The 23,021-nt window shown below is 47.7% G+C and overlaps 1 protein-coding gene across 11 annotated transcripts in view; it reads right to left on the bottom strand.

The window, feature by feature from the left end:
* Window positions 1-23,021, bottom strand: part of phldb2b (pleckstrin homology-like domain, family B, member 2b) — a 261,470-nt gene that overhangs the window by 170,090 nt on the left and 68,359 nt on the right. For all 11 annotated transcript variants that reach the window (XM_060833320.1, XM_060833318.1, XM_060833319.1 and 8 more), the window contains 2 exons: window positions 13,838-13,960; window positions 10,162-11,477 (listed from right to left, as the gene is read on the bottom strand). In XM_060833320.1, the coding sequence (XP_060689303.1) occupies window positions 10,162-11,477; window positions 13,838-13,960 (1,439 nt within the window). The remainder of the gene's footprint in view (window positions 1-10,161; window positions 11,478-13,837; window positions 13,961-23,021) is intronic.

The raw sequence follows: 23,021 nt of genomic DNA, 5'->3' as shown, positions 1-23,021 counted from the left end.
ATGCAGTTTAACGCAGTAAGATATGACGCTGGCCTTATCGGCAGCAAGAATAGAAAAGGAGAATGTTACTGAAGTGGAAAGAGACTGCAGGCTGCTGCAGGACAGAGGGATCTGGGTATCCTGGTACATAAACCATGAAAAGCAGCTAACATCTCGGGGGGAAGGGGGACAATGGCCTCAATGGATTTGAATCCAGCAAATGGTGGAACTTGAATTCAATTTTTAAAATCTGGAACTCACGGGTCTAATGGTGACTATGAAACCACTGTCAATTGCGAGAAAAATCCATCTGGTTCACAAATGTCCTTCAGGGAAGGAAACTGCTGTCCTGACCCGGTCTGGCCTAGATGTTATTCCAGACCCAGACCAATGTAATTCACTCTAACCTACCCTTTGCCCAGTTAGGGATGGGCGATGGATGCTAGCTGAGCATATTTTTTTTAAAAAGTTACAGCAAGTCATTGGGAATGCCAGCCTTTATTCTAAGGTTATGGAATTTAATAGCAGGGAGTTCCTTCAATAACTACTTGGGATATTGGTGAGAGCATACCAGGGTTACTGCTGACATGTTTGGTCTCCTCATTAAAGGAAAGATACTCAGGCATCAGAGGTCCTTCAGGGAAGACTCAATAAACTGACTCCAGGGATGAAGAGATTTGATGAAAAGTTGAGCAGTTGGGGCTGATTCTTCTAAACTCCAGTGACCGTGAGAGGTGATCCAAAATCTGAGGGAATTCACCAGAGTAGCTGTCTGAGAGGATGTGACTTTTCTTGGAGAATCTAGAACTTGAGGACACCAGTTTCAAAACTGGCGCTCTCCCATTTAAGACGGAGTTAAGGAGGACCTTCTGTCGGACGGTAGTCTTTGGAATTCTCTGCCCTCGACAGTCAAACAGGCAAGGCCATTGAATATATTTATGGCTGAGTTTGACAAAGTTTTGACCTACCAGGAAATCAAGAGAATGGGTGAAAGTGGAAAGGAACTGGAATTTGGGGACACAATTGAATTGTCGATAATGAGCTGAATAGCCTACGCTTGCTACTATTTCTCATGCCTTATCCATTGGGAAGGGAAAATGCCAGCAACGTGCCACCTTGGCATCACCAGTCTAAAGTCACCTCCCCTTTCTAAGCCTCCGACACCTCCCAGTAATACATGGGGAGGGTTATCAAGGGAGGTTGAGGGTGGGGGGGTGGTCACCAGGTCTTTTGCTGCAAGCCCAGCATTGGTGTTTGAAGGAAAGCAGGGTCCTTGACACCACCTGAGGCTCACCAAACAGCTATCGTGAATAGTTGGTGTTCAAGCACGTTTATCCGACGGTGGCAACGCTGAAAACCCAGGAAGCAAGAGGTGAATTATGTTCTTATGTCTCACAAGGCACCCTGAAATGGACTTGTAAAAACAAGTACATTATGGGAAACATTTACCAACACACTGGCTGGTCACCAGGTCGGACCCCAGTCTGGGGGCCATATTGTAGAAAGCACTGTCAAGGCCTTTGCCAAGAGGACACTGAGGAGATCTGTCAGGATGGCAACCAAGGTTGACAGATTTCTCAAAGAAGTTGGGAAAGGGGTAGCTCTCCTTGAGTCATGGAGGGCGAAGGAAAGATTTTTAAGAGTTATTCAAACTTATGAACCATACTGCCACTGGAGCGTGTCCAGCGGAGATTCACACGGATGATCCCTGGAATTGTAGGCCGAAGATATGATGAACGGCTGAGGATCCTGGGATTGTATTCATTAGAGTTTAGAAGGTTGAGGGAGATCTAATAGAAACTTACAAGATAATGCATGGCTTAGAAAGGGTGGACGCTGGGAAGTTGTTTCCGTTAGGCAGGAAGACTAGGACCTGTGAGCACAGCCTTAGAATTAGAGGGGGGTCAATTTAAGACAGAAATGAGGAGCCATTTCTCCAGCCAGAGAGTGGTGGGCCTGTGGAATTCATTGCCACAGAGTGTAGTGGAGGCCGGGATTTAAAATGTCTTCAAGGCAGAGATTGATAAATTCTTGATCTCGCAAGGAAATAAGGGCTACAGGGAGAGTACGGGTAAGTGGAGTTGAAACGCCCATCAGCCGTGATTGAATGGTGGAGTGGACTCAATGGGCCAAATGGCCTTACTTCCACCGTTTGTCTTATGGTCTTATAATTTAGGCTGACATGGCTGCATTTTGTGGTAGCAGTACCCAGATGATCAGCATATACTTCCAACATTCATATTCAATATAAATCGTGATACCAATAGATATATTTCAAAGGGCTAAAGGGATCAAAGGATATGGAGAGAAAACAGGAACTGGTCACTTGAGTTTGATGATCATCCATGATCATGCTGAGCAGGCTCAGAGAGGTGTATGGATGCTTCTATCCCTCGAGATTGAGAGAGTGGTTGAGCTGCCTTCTTGAATCACTGCAATCCCTCAGGGCAGCCCCTGAACTACTATCTTACAAATAGCATAGCTCGGCCTGTAGACAGGGCTGTGGGAGGGGGTCCAGAGATTTACAAGAACGATCGAGCGAATGAAGAGTTTGTTGGGTGAGGAGGACTCTGAGTCTGTATTCCAACGAGTACAGAAGGATTGGGGGAAATCTCATTGACACTTACAGAATACCGAGAGACCTGTATCGGGCGGATGTGAAGAAGAATCTTCAACAAGAAGAAGGGAAGAGGGCACAACCTCAAAGTGAAGGTTGGACCCTTTAGAACTGAGACAAGGAGACACTGCCTCAGCCCGGCAGAGATGAATCTGTGGAACACAGCCTTCTGTGGAGAATGATGGCTTCTTCATTAGTAGGTGAATCCAAGGTTATGGAGAGGGAGCAGGAGAATGGGGTTGAGAAACATATCAGCCAGGATTAAGTCACAGAGCAGATTCGATGGGCTCAGTGGCTTAATTCTGCTCCTCTAGCTTGTGGTTTTATTGATCAGGAAGTTCCAATGTTTTGAGCAAACACTTTAAGGGAATGGCAATTATAAATCCAGATCTGGATGCTGTGTGACTACAGAGGAACCTTGATTATCCGAATTTCGGATTATCCAAACAAGAGCGCCAGGTCCTGATCTCAACTAAACCATGTTATTGGGCATTTGATCGCTCCAATGACATACTCCTCGCTTCGGATAATCAAGGTCCCTCTGTGTATCTAACTCCTTGAAAACATCGGATGCTTCGGCCTTAACCACTTTGTACGGTGGCAAATTCCACCGACTCAACACCTTCTGGAAGTAAACATTTCTCCTCAGCTGTTTCCCTGGAGCGTTGGAGGCTGAGGGGTGACCTTATAGGGGTTTACAAAATTATGAGGGGCATGGATAGTATAAATAGACAGAGTCTTTTCCCTGGGGTAGGAGAGTCCAGAACTAGAGAGCATAGGTTCAGGGTGAGAGGGGAAAGATATAAAAGAGACCTAAGGGGCAACTTTTTCACACAGAGGGTGGTACGTGTATGGAATGAGCTGCCAGAGGAAGTGGTGGAGGCTGCAACAGTTAAGAGGCATTTGATTGGGGATGTGAATAGGAAGGATTTGGAGGGATATGGGCCGGGTGCTGGCAGGTGGGACTAGATTGGGTTGGGATATCTGGTCGGCATGGACGGGTTGGACCGAAGGGTCTGTTTCCATGCTGTACATCTCTGAGTCCTAAAAGGCCTACCCCGTATCCTTCAATTGTGACCCTCAGTCAACCAGTATAACCTTTCCTGTACTTAGCCTACCTGGTCCTGTCAGAATTTTGTAAGTACTTGATGTGCAATTAATGCTGGACAGCCAGTGATGCTCAGACCTGTAAATTAATCAGTAAGGAAAATGAAGCACACAAATCTATTTAACAAGCATGAAGGCCTCAGTGAAAAACCTCACGGCTGGTACTTCGCAAACTGCTGTCAACAGCTCATTCAACTCACCTCACACGACGACAACGGACCTTCCAGGGGATTGAACCTCATCTTGATCGTTTCCCCTCTCGAGTTAATTAAAATACTGATCAGCAGGTAGGCCTCAGCACCTTCCTTCTCACCCAGATTTCCAATTTTTTCTTCAGCAAACTAGCAGCAAGCATAAAAATGCATCGATCTCAACCCTCCCTCTGGTAACCAACGGGGCGGACCAAGCTGATATTCTCACCCGACATCATCACATCCGCTCTGACTTTTCTAAATCAACGTACAGTAAAAACTCATGTGGTTAAACAGAGCCTGGAACAACTGGGCAAGTGTAACACTATATCCAAACAGACCGGCCTTGGTATCCAATGTCGGTGATGGGATGTGTGTGGCGGGGTGGTGGGAGGTTTCTGTGTAAATATAGGAGCTCAGTGAGTGTGAGCTTCCGTTCAGCAAAATTTTAAACCTGATCTACCAGGAGTTTCAGGCATTCAGGCTATGTCCTTCTCTTTTTGTTCCAGGGCCTCCACCCGGTCCAGCATTATCACTCCCGGTTGCTAGATCATTTGCTTTCCAGTCACTGGGGCGGTGCAGCCGTGAGGCGTCCCCTTCTCACAGCAGTGATTCCGCAGACCCGCTCAGGTCGGGCAAGCAGCAGCTGGGAGCGAGCCCGAGCACAGCACAAATGATCTGGGTCTGTGTCACTCCATCAGAAGCTGGGCACCGCGGTGCCAGTGCTGTGGAGAATTCCCGAACACCACATCCCTCTTCTAGGGTGCACACGCGTTTGGCAGGAGATATAGGTACAACCTCTTTTGGATACAAACATCAATTGCATCAAACATCAAACAACAGAGAGTCTGGCACTATCGGTGGAGGGAGGGGATACTGTCAGCCCTCGTGCCTTCTGTTATTATTTCCCGAGTATTTAGCACTTCCAGCTACCCTGCAATCCCAGTAATGCTGCTTCCCTCCATTCCACAGGGGGATTGACATTGGAGGACTGACCCATCACACTCCCTCCTGGTTCAATGGCTCCACTGTAACCGCTCCACCAACATTTTACCTCAACTCGGCTGTGATCAGGGCTACGTGATAATTATTTTACACCACATAATCAAGTGGTAGGTTTATATTACAACAACCAATATTTATTTACAACGTATATTAGTGAATTGGATGAGGGAAGTGAATGCATTATCGAGAAGTTTGCAGATGACAAAATAGGGGGAAGGGACAAGGATGACATCTCTCCCCACAGACACAGAGTTTCTCAAGTATTGCCTGATTCTACAGACGGTCGGCGTCTGCAGCATTTTGCTTTCATCCAGAGTCGAGGTTGTCCAGTTAGGACAGAGATAAGGAGGAATTCCATCCCTCACAGGGTGGTGAATCTGTGGCACTTGTTACTGGGGAGGGCTGTCGAGGCTGAGTTGTTAGGAATATTCAAGGCTAAAATTGACATTTATAATCAGTAAGGGGACCAAGGATTATGGGAAAAATGCAGGAAAGTGGAGGCGAGAATGATCAGATCAGCCTTGGTTTCACAGAATGGCGAGCAGACTCGGATGGGATAAACTGCTGAAACATCTTAAGGTGCCACATGTATAGGCACCATTCCCATGATAAAATATCCCAAAGGAGCATTTTAAAATGTGACACCCAGCTGTACAAGGATATTAGATCACAGAAGCAGGTTTTAATGAGCATCTTAAGAAAGGGAAATGGCGCAAAGACAGAATTCCAGAGCTTGGGACCTGGTCAGCTGACGGCAGATGATGGAGTAATTATAGTCAGGGAGAGACAAGGAGTCAAAACTAGAGGAATGCTGAGATCTTAGAGAGTTGTGGAAATGAAGGAGAATACAGGCACTGGGAGGGGAAAGCCCAAGGAGGAATCTGAAAAGCAGGATGAGAAGTCTTTTTTTAAAAAAAAATCAAGATGTTGCATGGAATGGAGCTGGAGCAGCTGTGGGTCAGGCAGCAGGGGGAGAGCTAAGGGTACAGACTGGCTACAAATTAAGGCACAGGAAACAGCATCTCGGATAATCTCAAGTTTCCAGAGGATTGTGTGTCAAGAGAGGAGCCAGGAGTGTGTGGGAATAGCCGAGTCTGGAGTTGGATGAGAATTGCAGCAGCAAATGATCCGAGAACGGGGCAATGTCACGGAGGTGGGAATTACTGGTTTCAGTGAGGAGATTGGAAGCTAATCATGGGATCAAAGGGGACACCAAAGTTGTGAAGAGACATGTAGACTGATGATTTGGAGACCATGGGGGAGTGGAGAGAGAGATGTTGATGGTGAGATACAGCTAATCGGTATATATGTGAAAACTATCACTGTAAGTAAGTTAGCTCAGTGAGCTGGAAGATAGATAGGGTGTGTTTATTGATGGAGTTCTGGTTAGAATGCCAGGCCTCTAAGAATTATTGTGCATGTCTGTGTTTCGCCTGGGTGTGTGTGGTCCCAGTCAAAGTGATGTCCTTCTTTGTTTGTATGTATGAAAGCTCCCTTGAAAAAAAGGACCGGAAGTGACATCACCCACCTGAAGAAACCAAGACCTATAAATAGAGAGGCGGGACATCCCACCAGCACTTCACTAGAGACTCTCAGTGATGATGTCACCTCGTCATGGTGACAAAACGTCTGAAAACAAGCCTTCCAGCTCAGCCAGCTAACTTACAGACTTAACAATCTCAGCTATAAGTCTTCCCAAAGATTGCTAAATATCACTGTGCTTGTGGATGAACTTCAGAAGGGTAGTGTGGGGGTAAACAAGGATAGACCCGTGGGGGAATAGTAACACAGGAACAGGAGGAGGTGCTAATCCCACTGAGTCTACAGCCTTGATTAGATGGAGAAAAACAGAAGGAGAGTAGACTTAGCCAGTGGAGAGGGGTTGGGGGAGGGTGACGCGGTCACTGTGTCAAAAGCTGCAGATGGTCAAGAAGTGTGAGGGGGAGGAGTTGACCACTGTCATATTGTAATCTTCATAAGAGCTGTTTTGATACTGCGACAGGGGAGACACCAAATGGCAGGGATTCGAAAACTGAGTCCTGGGAAAGATCTGAATGGTTTGGAAGACAACATTACATTCAACAAAGTTTGCACTGAACTGATGTTTTGAGGGACGAGGAGACCGTAAGGACTGCAGATGCTGGAAGCCAGAGTCAATAGTGTGAAGCTGAAAAAACACAGCAGGTCAGGCAGCACCCTCCCTGACGAAGGGTTTTGGCCTGAAACATTGCCGTTCCTGATCCTCCCCATGCTGCCTGACCTGCTGCGTTTTTTCCAGCTTCACATCAGTTGACTCTGATGCTTTTGAGTCGTCGGGTAATGACCAACAGACTTAAAAGGAGAGCGGGACAACACCTGAAGAGAAAGATCCATTCACCATAATCAGCTGGACCCGAGGATCAGGAGGGCAAATTGGCTGATCAGCAGTTTAGTGGGGAGGATGCAAAAGATGGGTCTCATGGTTAAGATGAGAAAGAGAAAAGAGAATGAAGGGAAAAAAAACTTGAAACATTGGTCATCACAGAACTCACTGTTATAGGTAAAGTCTCAGATTCCCACATCCCTCAGGATAAAAACAATCTTTTCTTCACATCCCCTCTGCCCTACTAAAGTTACTTCCCATTTGTTCTGTATTGACAGGATGCAGGTAAAACTGTTGCCCTAGTTATCCCTGGACTCAGTAGCTTGCTGAGAAGATCAGGGCAGTTTAGTGACAATCCCATTGCTGAGTCTGGAGTCACCTCGAGGCTAGAATAGATGAGGACAGAAGATCTCCGTCCCTACAGGACATTGCTAAACCCAATCAGCTTTTACCATCACTGATGATAGGGTTGTCGTGATTATTATCACTGAGAATAGTTTTTACATTCTAGATTTAAGAACAAAATTTAAATTCCACGAGCAGTTATGCCGGGATTTGAACCGATATTCCCTGGGTATTAGCCTGGCAACTGTACCTGACATGCTCGAAACGTCGAATTCTCCATTCCTGAGATGCTGCCTGGCCTGCTGTGCTTTGACCAGCAACACATTTGCAGCTGAACCTGTAACAGGTCCAGCTCAGCAGCACAAAGATCTGAACCCTTCCGAACCAAAACTCAAAAAATGAGGAATATTAAACTTCTACTAATTTATGACTCAGTCAATCGAACTAATAAAAATGCAAGATGTTTCTCAATTATAAATAAATCTTTCTTCCCCTCTACTCCTTGATGTCTTTAAAATCTAAACATCTATCTCTTTCTTGAATACATCCAGCACTTAGCCTCCACAGCCTTATGTGGTAGAGAATTCCACAAGTTCACTGTCCACTGAGTTCAGAAATGGTTCCTCATTTCAGTCTGAAATGGTCTACTCCATATCCTGAGTCTCCCCAACCAGGGGAAATATTCTCCCTATATCACTTCAACCAAATCCCCTCTTATCCTCCTAACCTCTAGTGAACACAGGCTCTGTTGAACAAATCTCTCCTCATGGGACAGACCTGTCATCCCTAGAATGAGTCGAGTGAACTTCGACTGCATTCTCTCTGTGACAAGTTTATCCTTCCTTCGGGAGGAAGGCCAAGGGTGTATTCTCAAATTACACATCCTTACCACTCTTCATTGACTGATGAGGATCCTTTCAAAGTATTAGCAGTGCTCTTTCGCAAGTGATTTCCAAAGAAATTTGAATGTCAATTCTTTTTGGAAGTAGGGACTCGTTCTTCCAAGAAAAGACTATTTGTCAAAGCCTTTTTGAAAAACCGTTTGACACAGTAGAGATTATTCTGAAAGAGCAGACAGAAAGAAACAGGTGGACAGAGACAAGCAGACAGAGGGAGAGGAGCTGTTTCCATCACCCTGCACTTTATTACTCTTTATTTGGTTCATCTGCACACACATTAAACAATAATTATTTTCCCGGCACCAATCAAGACTCAATTCGCTTCACTGTCTCTGAGCAGATCTGTTCAAAATTTCTCTCCAAATCCTTTCAGGCCCCAGAAACCCCACCACGCTGTGCTTCAGATAGAGAGGTTGAGCGAGATAGAGAGGCTGAGACAGGCTAGGAAAGACAGAGAGAGAAAAAAAATTACAATGGCGAGAGAATCAGTTATATTGAAAAGTGGTGGATTTCTTATTGTTGTTCACCAGATTGATGCAAGTTGTTTATTTATCAAAATGCACTGAGTGAGGGCTTAGACTTATAGATACCTTTAGAACTTGAGGATAATGTAATGTAAATGATGCCCTTTAGCTAAAATGATCAGAATGATAGTAAAAAATATCTTAGCAGCAGAAATTCTCACTCTCGGTGAGGCAGTAGAAATGGTATATTTCTCAGGGAAAATATCGGGAGAAATTTTAAAGCAGGGTTCAGTAGCAACACCCATCGAGTGCTTTATCAAAATAAGCCACTTTACAATAGCATTCACTTGACTGAAGAGAGACTGAGGATCGATATTGCAATTTTAAAGTAGATTCTGGAGAATGAAGTCGTCTCTACGTTGAAATGAGTGGATAGCCACTATCAGCCATCCAACAGCTGAGGATGAGGAAGGGAAAAAACTAGAAGAAATACTGGAAAAAGATGCTTGGAACTCTGATGTACATAAATATAACAAGATATATAAGCATTTTTGTCATTTTTTAATTCTTGTTTTCCAAACTAATTTACTTGTAGAAATGAAAATGAGTTACATCATCTAATACAATCTGGGAGGGATACATGAACTAAATGGAATTAGGGAAGAGGTAATGGTTATGTGAATTAAGGGATAATTGGAGGAAAACTTTCCTGGATGGAGAGTGAACAAGTAATCAGTGTATTTTGGAATTTTACGAAGTGCAAATTGGAATAAAACTCCAGCTAGAGAAGCATATGAAGGGACTTTGTCTATCCAAACTGGCACAGTCATTGCTGCCTCAGAGCTCAGGACCCCAAAGTTCCTGCACTTTCCACTGCTCTCTGGAAAGTGGGAACAGCTGGAGATATCAGTGATTCCCAAACTCTCAGTGGACCATCAGCAGAGTTACTGAAGCCAAAGCCCAAGTCAATCTCAAAAGAAATGGAGAATGATGGAGAACCAAAACAAAAACAAGAATCGCTGGAGACACTCAGCAGATCTCAGACGCATCTGTGGAGGCAGAAACAAAAGTTCAGGTTTTGGGTCCAATGGCCCTGCGTTCTTTCCACAGATGCTGCCAGACCTGCTGAGTCTCGACGGCAATTTCTCATTTGTGGTGCCCAGGTAAATCTCCTCTGGGACCGTGCACTCACCAGACGTTCCATTTCCTGTTCCCGGAGCCTCTCCTCCTTCTGCTGTTGGTGGTAATCTAGGAGCTCCTCCTCGTTGCCCCCGATCGAGCTGATGCTGTTGGCGCGCCGGCGAAAGGCAGGGGGCGACACCGATCGCAGGCCAGGCACTGAGACCACTGGCTTCCCTGCATCGCCCCCTGGCGGACTGCCCCAGCCCCTGAGGGATGGGTCGAGGCTCTCGAGAGGGAAGGCACTCCCCCCGTTCTGGAGCTCCTTCCTTCCAGGGGTGTCGAAGGGACTGTCCGACGCCTGGCCTGGAGGGGAATGGGGCGAAGCCAGGGCCATCTTTTGAGCCACCCTTGGGCTCCCTGAAGCACGGTGCTCTTCCAGTCCTTCAGCGGCGATACTGGTTTGGCCGGACTGGGAGTAAAAAGATTCCTTCATAGGTAAAGGGAAATACTTTGGAGCCAATTCCCTGGATTCATCCGTGGCGGCCCGGGCCTGTTGGATGGACGTGAAGGGGGTCAGTTGGCAGTCCCCGGCCCGGTGCAGCTTGGGCAGGGAGCGGCTGTGCACCCCGGTGAGCCGGAGAGAGGTCCCAGAGCTCTCCCTCACCCGAGGGCCATACCCAAGAGCCCCGTCGCCGACGGCAACCCTCTCGCGGCCGGTGGCGTAGGAATCGACAGGGCTACAGGACAGGTAGAGCCTCCGGGCCAGCCGGGGGCTCGACGGCACGCTGGCAGACTCCTTCCCGCGGTCAGCCGCGGTGGCGGCACGCAGGAGCCCACCGCCAAACCGGGCACTTCCCGCCGATAACGTCAAGTCGTCCCACGCGGCCCGCCGGGAGAGGCTTTCCCCGCAACCGAAGCCGGGAGACCGCGATCCGTTCCACAACTCCGGCTGCCTCCTCCGCCTCGACCCCATCCCACCCCGGTAGGACTCAGAGTAAAGGGAGCAAACCGTTGGTGACGGGGGGCTGTGCGGGGGAGGCGGAGAACCGGCTGAGTTCATCGGCGACCTGGAAGGGAAAAACCGCTGGAAGGCACCGCCGGACGGCCAGTCCGTCGAAATGGGTGAGTACGGTGGGTATGGAGGAGACATGGCAAGGCGGCTGCTGGTGGTTCTGGCCGTGAATCGCCCCCCGTCGGCGTTTAGCTCCTCAGAGGAGCCCCTGGTCTGGCCCTCCGAGTACGGCACGACGCGGGTCATCGTCGTCAGGCTGAGCGACTCGTGAGGGGCGTTGTCCTCCCAGTTACCACGGCAAATGCGTTCAAATCCCAATAGTCTGGAGGGTGGGCTCTGTGCCAATGCATGGCGTTCCCTGGCACTGGGAAAATCTGTCACCGAAACAGAATATTAATTGTATTAGGAGCAGATTTTTGGGGTGCGCCTTTCTCAGATGTCCAAATATTGTGTGTGTGTGTGTGTGGGGGGGGGGAGGTACTGGACTGGGAGGAGGTAGGGTGTGGTCGGTGATGGAGGGATGGGTGTGGTGGAGGGCAGGGGACAGGGGGATGGGCTGATGATGGACACGAGATGGTGGGGTGGAGGAAGGGGATGAGGGCTGGGGGACACTTGAGGGGGTGGGGGTGGAGGATGTGGGGGTGACCAGGAGGGGGGTGAGAGTGAGAAGGTGGGGTGGGGTGTGTGCTAGTGGAGGGGAGGGGAGGAAGGTGAGTGCGAGGGGAAATGGGAGGGGGGTGAGAGCGAGGGGAGGTGGGTGACAGAGAGTCCATATGGGATGGTGAGTGTAAGCAGAGGACAGGGGATGGGGGATGGGGCTGGATGAAGGGGGAGGGAGGAGTGGATGAAAGGGAATGGGGGAGTAATGCAGGACAGGGAATGGGGGTTGGAGGACAAAGGAAGGGGTGGAGGACGCAGGAGGGGCTTGAAGTTCTCAGGGGTGGGCATTGAGGACGCGGGAGGGGCTGGAGGACAGGGGAAGGGTAGGTGTGGGTTGGATAGGTGAGGGGAGTGGGAGGGGAGTGCAATGGAGGTGATGGGGTGGTAGTAGTTGGGGCTGTGAGGGAAGCTGTATGAGTACATGGGTTGGTACAGGGAGGGGGTGTTTGGGTGCAATGTGCTCCACCACCCCCAGAGAGGAGCCATGGGAGCTTTAGGAGGGTTGGCAAGGGGTCAGGTTTGTTTTCAGAACAATGACTTAGGGGTGGGGAGACAGATGCAAAACATCAACATTTAAAATTGCACATTGGAAAAGCTACACACAAAATTAAGAATGAAAAGGTACCTCTTCAGTTCAACGCGGACAATTAAGGGATAATGGGTCCCTTCCATGTTACAAAAAAACTGACCATGCACTGATTAACAATTTTCCCACTCTGACCCCATTCGAAGGTTCAAGAATTGTCACGTGGCCCCAGAGTTTGTGAGCAAGATTGGAATGACAACGATGTACAAGAGCAGAGGATGACTGGAGAGGTTTGGGGTCAGTCAAGGACCTGTGACACTGAGGAGTGAGCAGGCTTGTTTTCCCCCTGCACCCCTGACAAACTGCTCTTTCAATTATATGTCAAAACCCACTGAAATGTATTGTGTCTGCAAGTCAAACACGCTGATCTTGGTGTTAAAAAAAATCGCATCTCCTCTCTAACTGTTTTGCCAATTCTCTTAAGTCTGTCTCCTCTAGTTACTAACTATCCAATCACAGGAAAGCAATTTTCCTTACTAACCTCCATGTTTTTTGTACTGAAAGCAGAGCCAAAACAGGGAGGTGAATCTGATTGCAAAACCATCACAGCTATCTTGGCTCTTTGAAATGGCTTTAAATTGTGTACTTTCGCTGTGTATTAAGATTAGATTCCCAACAGTGCAGAAAAAGGCCCTCCAGCCCAAACCAACCCTCCAAAGAGTGACCCACCCAGACCTGTATCCCTCTGACTAATGCCCCTAACACAATGCACATCTTTGTGACTGTGGGAGGAAACCACAGGGGGGACATGCAAACTTCACACAGACAGTCACCCAAGGCTGGAATCGAACCTGGTACCCTGGTGCTGTGAGGCAGCAGTGCTAACCACTGAGCCACCGTGTTCTGCCCCGTGCCACTGCGTTGAAGCTTAGGTCAAAAAGCCGACAGCAAAAAGCTTTAGGAAACTATCCAGGAGCTTTGGGGGGAGTGTTGATATTTAAGACTAGCTAACGACAGCAGGAATGGCTCTCAGTTTCTCAAAGATAAACAGGTATCTCAGTGAGCAAAACTCCTTCGCTAAGCTTTTTTTAAAAAAAAACACTGAGCTGATGAAGAATGCTGCAGATGTGGGTTGTAACGGTGGAATTGGGAACTGGGCTCTGGAATCTACTGCAAAGAGGTAGATTAAAATCATTTGAAAATCAGAGAGAGAACTGGAACAGTGCATGCTCAGCATCTCCAAACATTCCCTTGCACTTTGATGGACCACGCAGCCCACCACTGCCCCCTATGGGGTTTGGCAGAGATAACCATGACCTGAGCCTCGTATCCTTGACCTGCCTCTTACCTGGCATGAAGCTGAAAATGTGTTGCTGGAAAAGCGCAGCAGGTCAGGCAGCATCCAAGGAGCAGGAGAGTCGACGCTTCGGGTATGAGCCCTTCTTCAGGAATGGTGCGATTTTCCAGCTTTGACCCGCTGCGCTTTTCCGGCAACGCATTTTTCAGCTCTGATCTCCAGCATCTGCAGTCCCCACTTTCTCCTCTTACCTGGCATGAAGCTGGGTGAGGAGATTAAGATCTCGTTGTCGGGCTTCATGTTTTTGATCCGTCTGGCTTCGATGGGATGGTTGAACCGGAAGTAGTTTGACTGACCCAAGCACAGAATGCAACCTGGAGTAAATGAAGCCAGAAAATGGGTTATCAATCAATCAATCAATCAGTTTGGGAGCTCCTTCTTCCAGTTTGGTGACTCGTCCTGGGTAAGGATGTGACAAGCAACAACTTGCTCTGAGCCTGCTCGGATCAGAGTGCACAGCACGAAGCCAGCGGCACTTTGAAAATAAATTATTTGAAGTTGTATGGTAAGCATAGAGTTTGGATTGTTCTATTTTTTTTTCAAACTCCCTTTTGTCATAAAATGTCCATGTTGTTGTTAAAGCAAATTCTGCCACATTGTGAACTTATGTGAGAGACCTCTTTGATAAAACAAAAAATCAAATCAAAATATGATCTATCAAGTCAGGCTCCTGTCTGGGATCTGACTTATCCAGTCAGACCATCAGCTGGGATCATTACAATCAAAACCCTAAATCTGTTTCCCCCCCTAGACCTTGTATCATCAGTTAACGAGAAAAGCCATTCTTTATCTATTTTATCAGTACAGGTCACGATCTCCTTGATTAAAAAGTGAGGTCTGCAGATGCTGGAGATTGTAGCTGAAAATGTGTTGCTGGTTAAAGCACAGCAGGTCAGGCAGCATCCAAGGAACAGGAAATTCGACGTTTCGGGCCAGAGCCCTTCATCAGGAAGGGCTCTGGCCCGAAACGTCGGATTTCCTGTTCCTTGGATGCTGCCTGACCTGCTGTGTTTTAACCAGCAACCCATTTTCAGCTACAATCGCCTCGATCTCAATCAAATCTCTCCTCACATCCCCTGCTCTAAGGGGAACAACCCCATCTTCTCTAAATTGAACCTTATCATTTAAAAAAATCACTCATTTGTAGAACTCATTCTGGTAAATTCATCTCCACCTCCATCACCATCCCCCCCTCACCCCCAATTCAAGGAGGCAATGCACCACCACCATCTCAAAGGCAACTGGGAATGGGCAGTAAGTGCTGGTCAGCCAATGACACCCACATCGCATGAATGAATGATTAAAAAGCTCAATCAATGGGGCTGTTGCCAAGCCACTCTCGGTGGTAGACACCACTATCCAGAGTTCATTCAGCACCCTTGATATGCTCCTTCAAGTGGTGTTCGAAATGGAGGGGTCCACAGCCAGAAATCATTGCAGGCTATCAAATTATTACTGAGACTCATGGAACTCTGACTTTTATATCGGGGGGGGGGGGGGCACTACAAAGCAATGGACCAGATGTTCTATTACTCCTTGCCAAATCTCTAATTGGATCACACTGGGGACCCTGCATAGGGTGCCATGCAGTATCCTGGGGGCTGGCCATACAAAACTCGGCACAATGCAGCAGGAAGAATCAAAATGACATCACGGCCAACAGGGTTACGTTCTTGGAACTGGCCGTGTTCACAGAGTTCACGGGCAAACCGATTGAGAGGGTGGAAGGTGGCTGTAGGAGTGGTTGGGCTAGATGGAGATGGACAGTTTCAGGACACGAGGGCAGAAGCCAGGCTGTTTGAGTTGACGTCAGGAGGCACTGCTTCACTCCCTGGATAGCGGAGAGCAGACACGCTCTGCCCGGAGTTACAGATACTCATACTTTGAAGACGGAGATTTTTGGGAGGTATGGTCTCAAAACAATATGGAGGGTAAATGAACAAAAACTAAAGCACAGTACAACAGTACAGGAACAGCCCCTATGGCCCACCAAGCCTACATCATCACAACACCTTTCTGAAGTAAACACTTTTTACCTCTACCTGGTCCAAATTCCTCTATTCTCAACTTATTCATGTATCTGTCAAGGTAGCTTTTAAATGTTGCCATTGTATCTGCTTCTACCACTTCCTCTGGTAGCATATTCCAGGCACTTAGTAATCTATTTAAAAAACTTCTCTTCCATCTCCTTTAAACTTTCCCCTTTTACCTTAAACCTGTGTCCCTGAAGAATTGACATTTCTACCCTTGGGGGAAAAAAAGATTCCAACTATCCATTCAATCCACGTCTCGGATTACTTTCACGTTTTGAAGTTGAGATATGATTGATAGAACGGCAGAACAGACTCACTGGGCCGAATGGCCTTTTCCTTTGTAACACTTGATTGAATATCCTCCTCTAAAGCCTAGAGTGTGGTGCTGGAAAAGCACAGCAGGTCAGGCAGCATCCAAGGAGCAGGAAAATCGACGTTTCGGGCAAAAGCCCTTCAGCATGAATGAATGATTCACTCCTGACGAAGGGCATTTTGCCCGAAACATCGATTATCCTGCTCCTCGGATGCTGCCTGTCTGGCTGTGTTTTTCCAGCACCACACTCTCAACTCTAATCTGCAATCCTCACTTTCACCTCCTTTACAGCCTATCTAATGGGCTCAAAGCAGGGAATGGCCGCCTGCTCTCCTGATTTAACAGGTTCAAGGCCTGAATGGCTTCCTCCTGTTCCTAAATAACCCGAGTGTCATATTTCCATCCGACGTTATGGGTACTGGGAGCTGAATATTCTCCTCCTTTTTCCTATCTAACAGATCTAAAGGGGCTGCTCCCGTGTAACTAACCCAAAAGGATGGATGACCTCCTCCTGTCCCTATGTAACAGGCTTGAGGGGTTGAACGGCCTCCTCTTGTGACACATTTTCGAAGGAGCAGCTAGACTTTGATGAGAGCTAAATTGGGAATACCTTCCTGTTGCCAGGAATCCCCCGCCCTCGTCTCGACTATAAGTCTAGCACCCAGCCCCAGGGCCAAGTAACAGAAGGTACATCAGGTTCACAAAGGTCTCTCATTTCCTCACTGTAAACTACCCAATTCCTGTCAACGTAGGGCAGCACGGTGGCACAGTGGTTAGCACTGCTGCCTCACAGCGCCAGGGACCTGGGTTCAATTCCCGCCTCAGGCGACTGACTGTGTGGAGTTTGCACATTCTCCCCATGTCTGCGTGGGTTTCCTCCGGGTGCTCCGGTTTCCTCCCACAGTCCAAAGATGTGCGGGTCAGGTGAATTGGCCATGCTAAATTGCCTGTAGTGTTAGGTAAGGGGTATACGTATGGGTGGGTTGCGCTTCGGCGGGTCGGTGTGGACTTGTTGGGCCGAAGGGCCTGTTTCCACACTGTAAGTCTAGTCTAGTATCAGCCCTCCTAGTCATGACAGGCCACAGGTAAAGGTGCTCATGGCAGTGGACAGGGAGGTAAGCCTTCAGTGTTAACATTTCTGGGAACAGACTGGGAATTCTGACTAGGCCCAGCAGGCAGAGTAGCAGCAGCCAAGTGTGGCGGCCTACAGCTTGGGGGGATGCTGCCTTTGTACCCTTCCCCCGCCCAACATCCTCCTACAGTCTCACGGTACACCATCATGTTTACCTTCTTTATCCAATTAACTCCCAGGGTCCTGTCAGACAGATCTCCTAAAATACCGGGGGGGGGGGGGGGAGGGGAGGGGGGGAAGAGGCAATTCCTGCTTTGTCGAAGCTCAGTCGCAGAATCTGTGCGCTTGTTGTTTGTGAGCTTGAGACATCTGGAAAGCATTCCGCCTTCTCTCAACGTGCCAGATGTTCACTCGTGGCTTCTGTTCGCCAACATTCCTTTTTAAAGGCCGGGGCTTTTTTAACTTTGGGGTTTTGCAATACCATCTTCCACGATCTTTACAAAACCCACTGAAACGAGGCAGCCAGATTCCGAGGACATTTCCTTACCCACACACTCTCCCAAGCAATAGTTAGGAATCGTGGAATCCTATTCATCGCCATATTTGGTCAGAAACAAAAGGAAAACATTCCAAATGCAGCCCTGGAATGATTCCCTCCTGTAACTCTCCACTCATAATGCTGACTAGGCCTCAGAAACACCAGTGCAGAGTTTGCTACCAGAATGACTGTCAGCCCAATGGCTATTGCTAATACCCACATACAACCCAGGCAGGAGGTTGTGATGGGCACTGTGATAAATTACCCCAAGTTGCTGGGCAATTAGTGTCTCTCTGCCATTTTCTTGGTGGAAATGGCCACTCATACTCGCAGTCTGCAACGTTCCTTACGAGCTGCATGCACAGACAGCCACTCCAGTGTTCTGCTCAACAAACTGCCTGCACTCAAGGGCTCTGGATGGCTGCACAGCCACTGAGAAAATCTGAGGGAACGCTGCCTGCCAGTTCAAGAAATTGCTGCATCTACAGACAGATTATCCATTAATCATACAAATTAGGAACAGGAACTGACTCTCTGCTCCTTGACGCTGCTCCACTGGTCATGGCTGTTCTGATTACTCTACATTCTTACCTTCCACCCACCCCTCTTGTGTTATGTCTCATAATCAGTATACCTTTAAGAGACACCCTCGTGACATCATCACTGCATCACATCATGTGACTTTAGGGTCTGATGGTCTCTGTTTCCATCTTACCTCAGGATCACTTGAAGCATGACATGCCACTCTGTGTAACTTAACAGCTTAACGTTAGCCCTGACTCTGATGTGCCTGTGAATGTGATATGAATGAGGTGCAATAAACTGCTGTTGGATCTTTCAATACCATATTATCCACACTCTGTTCCTTATGTTGTGGGGGATAACATAAGTATCAACTAGGAGAAAGTGAGATGCTGGAGATCAGAGTCGAGAACGTGGTGCTGGAAAAGCACAGCAGGTCAGGCAGCATCCGAGGAGCAGGAGAATCAACATTTCAGGCATAAGCCCTGAATGAGTCAATCCTGATGAAGGGCTTATGCCCGAAACGTTGATTCTCCTGCTCCTCGGATGCTGCCTGACCTGCTGTGCTTTTCCTGTATCATGTATCGAGTAACGATAACCTGTTGAGAGCAAAGCCCAAATCATCCTTGATAACCTTTCTGATGTGTTCAAGAATCTTAATACTTCTGCTTTAAATATACACCGAGGCTCTGCTCCAACTGCCTTTTGAGAAACAGAGTTCCAAAGACTCGTGCCCCTTACTGAGAAATAAAATGCTGGTCACCTCTAAAATCTTCATCACAAAGTTAAAGCTGGTACTCAATTACTGCCCACTATTAACATTCTGGGAGCTACTATTGACCAGAAACTCAACTAGACCTGCCAATATAAACACAGTGGCTACAAGAGCAGGTCATAGGCTAGGAATACTACAGAACATAATTCCGTCTCCCCATAGCTGTCCATCAGCTACAAGGCACAAGGAAGGAGTGTGATGGAATACTCTCCACTTAGCTACATGAGTGCAGTTTCAACAACACTCAACATCATACAGGACAAAGCAACCCACTAGGTCATCACCACATCCTCAAGCATCCTCAGCCTCCACCAATCGCACTAAATAGCAGCAGGGTGTACCATCTACAAAATGCACTGCACCAATTTGCGAAAAGTCCTGAGACAGCACCTTCCAAACACAACCACTTCCAACTAGAAGGACAGTGGCAGCAGATACATGAGAACGGCATCACCTGCAAATTCCCTCAAAGCCACTCACCATTCTGAATTGGAAACATGTCACCATTCTTTCAGTGTCACTCTGGCAAAATCCTAGAATGCCCTCCCTCTAAGACATTGTGGATGAACCTATAGTGCATGGATTGCAGTGGTTCAGGAAGGCACCTCATGACCACCATCTGAAGGCCAACGAGGGCCAGGCCTTGGGACCCTCCGACCAAACGGCATCAATGTGGATTTCACCAGTTTCCTCACTTCCCCTCCCCACTCCTTATCCCAGTTCCAACCTTCCAGCTGGCCACCACCCTCTTGACATTGAATGTGAAGGGGAGGCAGTTTGATTTTCTCTTGTTGTAGATGATCAATGCCTGACATTAGTGCAAGTGTTACTTGCCACTTGTCAGCCCAAGTCTGAATGTAGAGATTAGATTCCCCATAGTGTGGAAACAGGCCCTTTGGCCCAACAAGTCCACACAGACCCTCCGAATAGTAACCCACACAAACCCATTCCCCTACCCTATATTTACCCTCGACGAATACACCTAACACTATGGGCAATTCACCTGACCTGCACATCTTTGGACTGTGGGAGGAAACCCACACAGACACGGGGAGAATGTGCAAACTCAACACAGACAGTCGCCCGAGGTGAACGTCGAACGTGGGTCCTTGGCGCTGTGAGGCAGCAGTGCTAACCACTGAGCCTTTAAAACAGACAGCCTTTAAGTAATGGAGTGTAATGGGCATTGGTGCTGGGGCTTGAGCTATTTACAATCTGTATTTTGGAGTCTGATGAAGGTACTTGGTGCATTACACCCAATTTTGCTGATGACACGGGGGGGGGAATGCAAACTGCAAGAAGGGCACGAAGACGCTCGCACACAAATCACAAAACTAACATGCAGTTACAGTAAGCAATGCAGACGGAAAATGCCACGTTGGTTTGTATTGTAATGGGATTGGAGTGGAGCCTTTTCACAAATATACAGGGTTGGGGTGAGACCACACATGGGATACCGAATGCAGATGTTGTCCCCACGTCTCAGGAATGATATACATACCCTCGAAGGGATGGAATGAAAATCCACCGGACTGATTCGTGGAACGCCACGACTGTTTTACAAGGAGAAATGGGAGGAGAATGGACTTACACTCTCGAGTTTCGAAGAATGGTCGTACTGAACACACAAGAGTCTCAGCAACTGTATTCGGGGGGATGCCAAAAGGCTGTTCCCTCGGCTGGGGAATCTAGAACTAAGAGGGGTGAGCACATAAGCAGCAATGATGAATGATTTGAAAACAAAATTAGAAGGGCGCTTAAAAAAATAACTTTGCAGGTCAGTGTGACTGACTGAATTGTTCCATGGAGAGCAAGCTTAAACTCAATGGGTCAAATGGGTTACTTTATGCAGTCAATCATTCTGACTGTGTAAATCGGTTTTGCATTTGAGAATGTGCAGTCCTTGGAGTGGGAGGGGGAGGTGAGAAAGCATCTTGTTGAAATTGGCACACCATACTAACTCAACCCCAGAGTTAAACGGAAAGTGGCCCTTATCTGAGATCGAGTCCACACAAGAACAATAAAAATGACCTTCGATTCAGTCAGTGTGAAGTTAAAGATTCAATGAACACTGTGGAAAGGTGGGAAGAGATGTTCTCATGGTCTGCCCTCCCCCAGTGCGCTGATCAATATTTATCCCTCAAAACATTCCAGAGGGTGAAATAAAATCCAGTGCAGTGCGCATTGCCAGAAACAGGTTTCAGCCCAGCCGTTAGTTTGCCTGTTTGAGGTGCTGACCACTTTGTTAGCTACTTTTGGGAAAGGCAAGCCCACAGGCAAACTCCTGGTGAACCTCTGGGAGACCCCTGTGAACAACAGTATCAGTGTCTCCACACCCCAAAATGTGCAGCAACCCCAACAGTTAACTCACAGACACCTGGGCCGTTGATCACTGAGCGTACTGCTGCTTGTGAGACTGTGCACAAACTGGCTGCCATGTCTCCCACGGTACACTGACCACATTTGTGAAGTGCCTCACTGGCTGTGAAGTATTTTGGAAAGCTAGTCCTTTCTTCTTCCAATAATATGGCCAAGGTCTCCATTTGTAAAGACACAAGAATCCAGTTCTCGTCTCCTCACATTTAATGGGCGTGGGAGGGGGGGGTGGGGGCGGGAGGGGATGAGGGGGGAGAGACACCAGAGTCTCAGAAAGATCACTAAGTTGGGTCAGCATATTAACATTTGGGACAACACAGTGCCTCAGTGATTAGCCCTGCTGCCTCACAGCGCCAGAGACCCAGGTTTGATTCCAGCCTCGGGCAACTGTCTGTGTGGAGTTTGCACATTCTCCCCATGTCTGCATGTTTCCAGGTGCTCCTATTTCCTCCTACAATTCAAAGATGTGCAGGCCAGTTGAATTGGCCAGGCTAAATTGCTCATAGTGTTAGATATTTTAGTCGGGGGTAAACGTAGGGGTGGGTTACTCTTCGGAGGGTTGGTGTGGGCGTGTTGGGCCGAAGGGCCTGTTTCCATACTGTAGGGAATCTAATCTAAGATGTCTTAGATAGAGTCAGAGTGGGACAGCGTAACTTAAAGAAGTGTACTTACCAGGTTCAGGGGTGATCTGACTGAGGTTTAGAATATGAAGATAACATTAGATTGTGTTTGTGTACCTAGGCTGCTCTGACTAAACAGCTTTCGGAATGATCTGGGCTGACAATCTCAAAATGTCAACCCTTAGGAAATGGAAGCACCTCAAAGATTTTAACCGAGTTTCTCAACCAGGTTGCCTACCATCTCCTGCATTTCCAGCCTGGTCTGGCCATACCACAGAGAGTTCTGGTCATCACACCTCAGGCAGGGCGTCAGGGGAGGATGCAGAGGAGATTTACCAGAGCTGTTCAGGGGATGAGCGAATTTACTGACAACGTGAGTTTGATGAAGTTAGCTAGTTTTTTTTTCTTAGAGCGAAGAAGATTGAGAGATTTAACAGGCGGGTAAAATATGACAACAGATTGGGATAGGTAGACACAAGAAAACTGTTCCCACTAACTGATGATACAAGGACTAGGGAAGACATTTTTTTTAAAAACTTCATTCACAGTCTCTGGCCAGACCAGCATTTATTACCCATCCTTAATTTCCCAGAGGACAGTCAAGAGCTAATTACCTTGCTGTCAGTCTGGAGTCATATGTAGGCCAGAACAGGTAAGAATGGCAAATTTCCCTTTCTCTAATGGGTGTTCACGAACTGGCTGGTTTACTTTTTAGAACAAGAATTGACAGTGCGGACTATCAGGCTAGTCAGGGGAGGATGCAGGACTATTGCTCATTTTTATTCAATTCAAATCTCACCATCTGCCATGGTGGGATTCAGAGCCCCCACATCCCCAGAACATGAACCTGGGTATCTGATTACTAGTCCAGTGACATTACCACTAAACCATCGCCTCCCCTTTCAGGCCTTTGGCAAGAGATACAGGAGGGTTTGTGAGTAAAGACTTTGTTCATGCAGCCAGGGTGAACGACCCGGGAACTCAATACCCCCCACGAGGGTGATGGAAGCAGTGACAACAAATGGCTTTAAAAGGAAATTGGACAGCATCTGGAGTTCAATAACCCTACAGGGGTATGGGGAGAGTAGGACAATGGGACCGACGGGATTGCTCTGCAAAGGACGGA

This window comes from Hemiscyllium ocellatum, chromosome 12, assembly GCF_020745735.1.
Source record: "Hemiscyllium ocellatum isolate sHemOce1 chromosome 12, sHemOce1.pat.X.cur, whole genome shotgun sequence".
Taxonomy (NCBI): Eukaryota; Metazoa; Chordata; class Chondrichthyes; order Orectolobiformes; family Hemiscylliidae; genus Hemiscyllium; species Hemiscyllium ocellatum.
The sequence above is the reverse complement of the archived record's forward strand: the minus strand, read 5'-3'. Positions and strand labels throughout refer to the sequence as shown.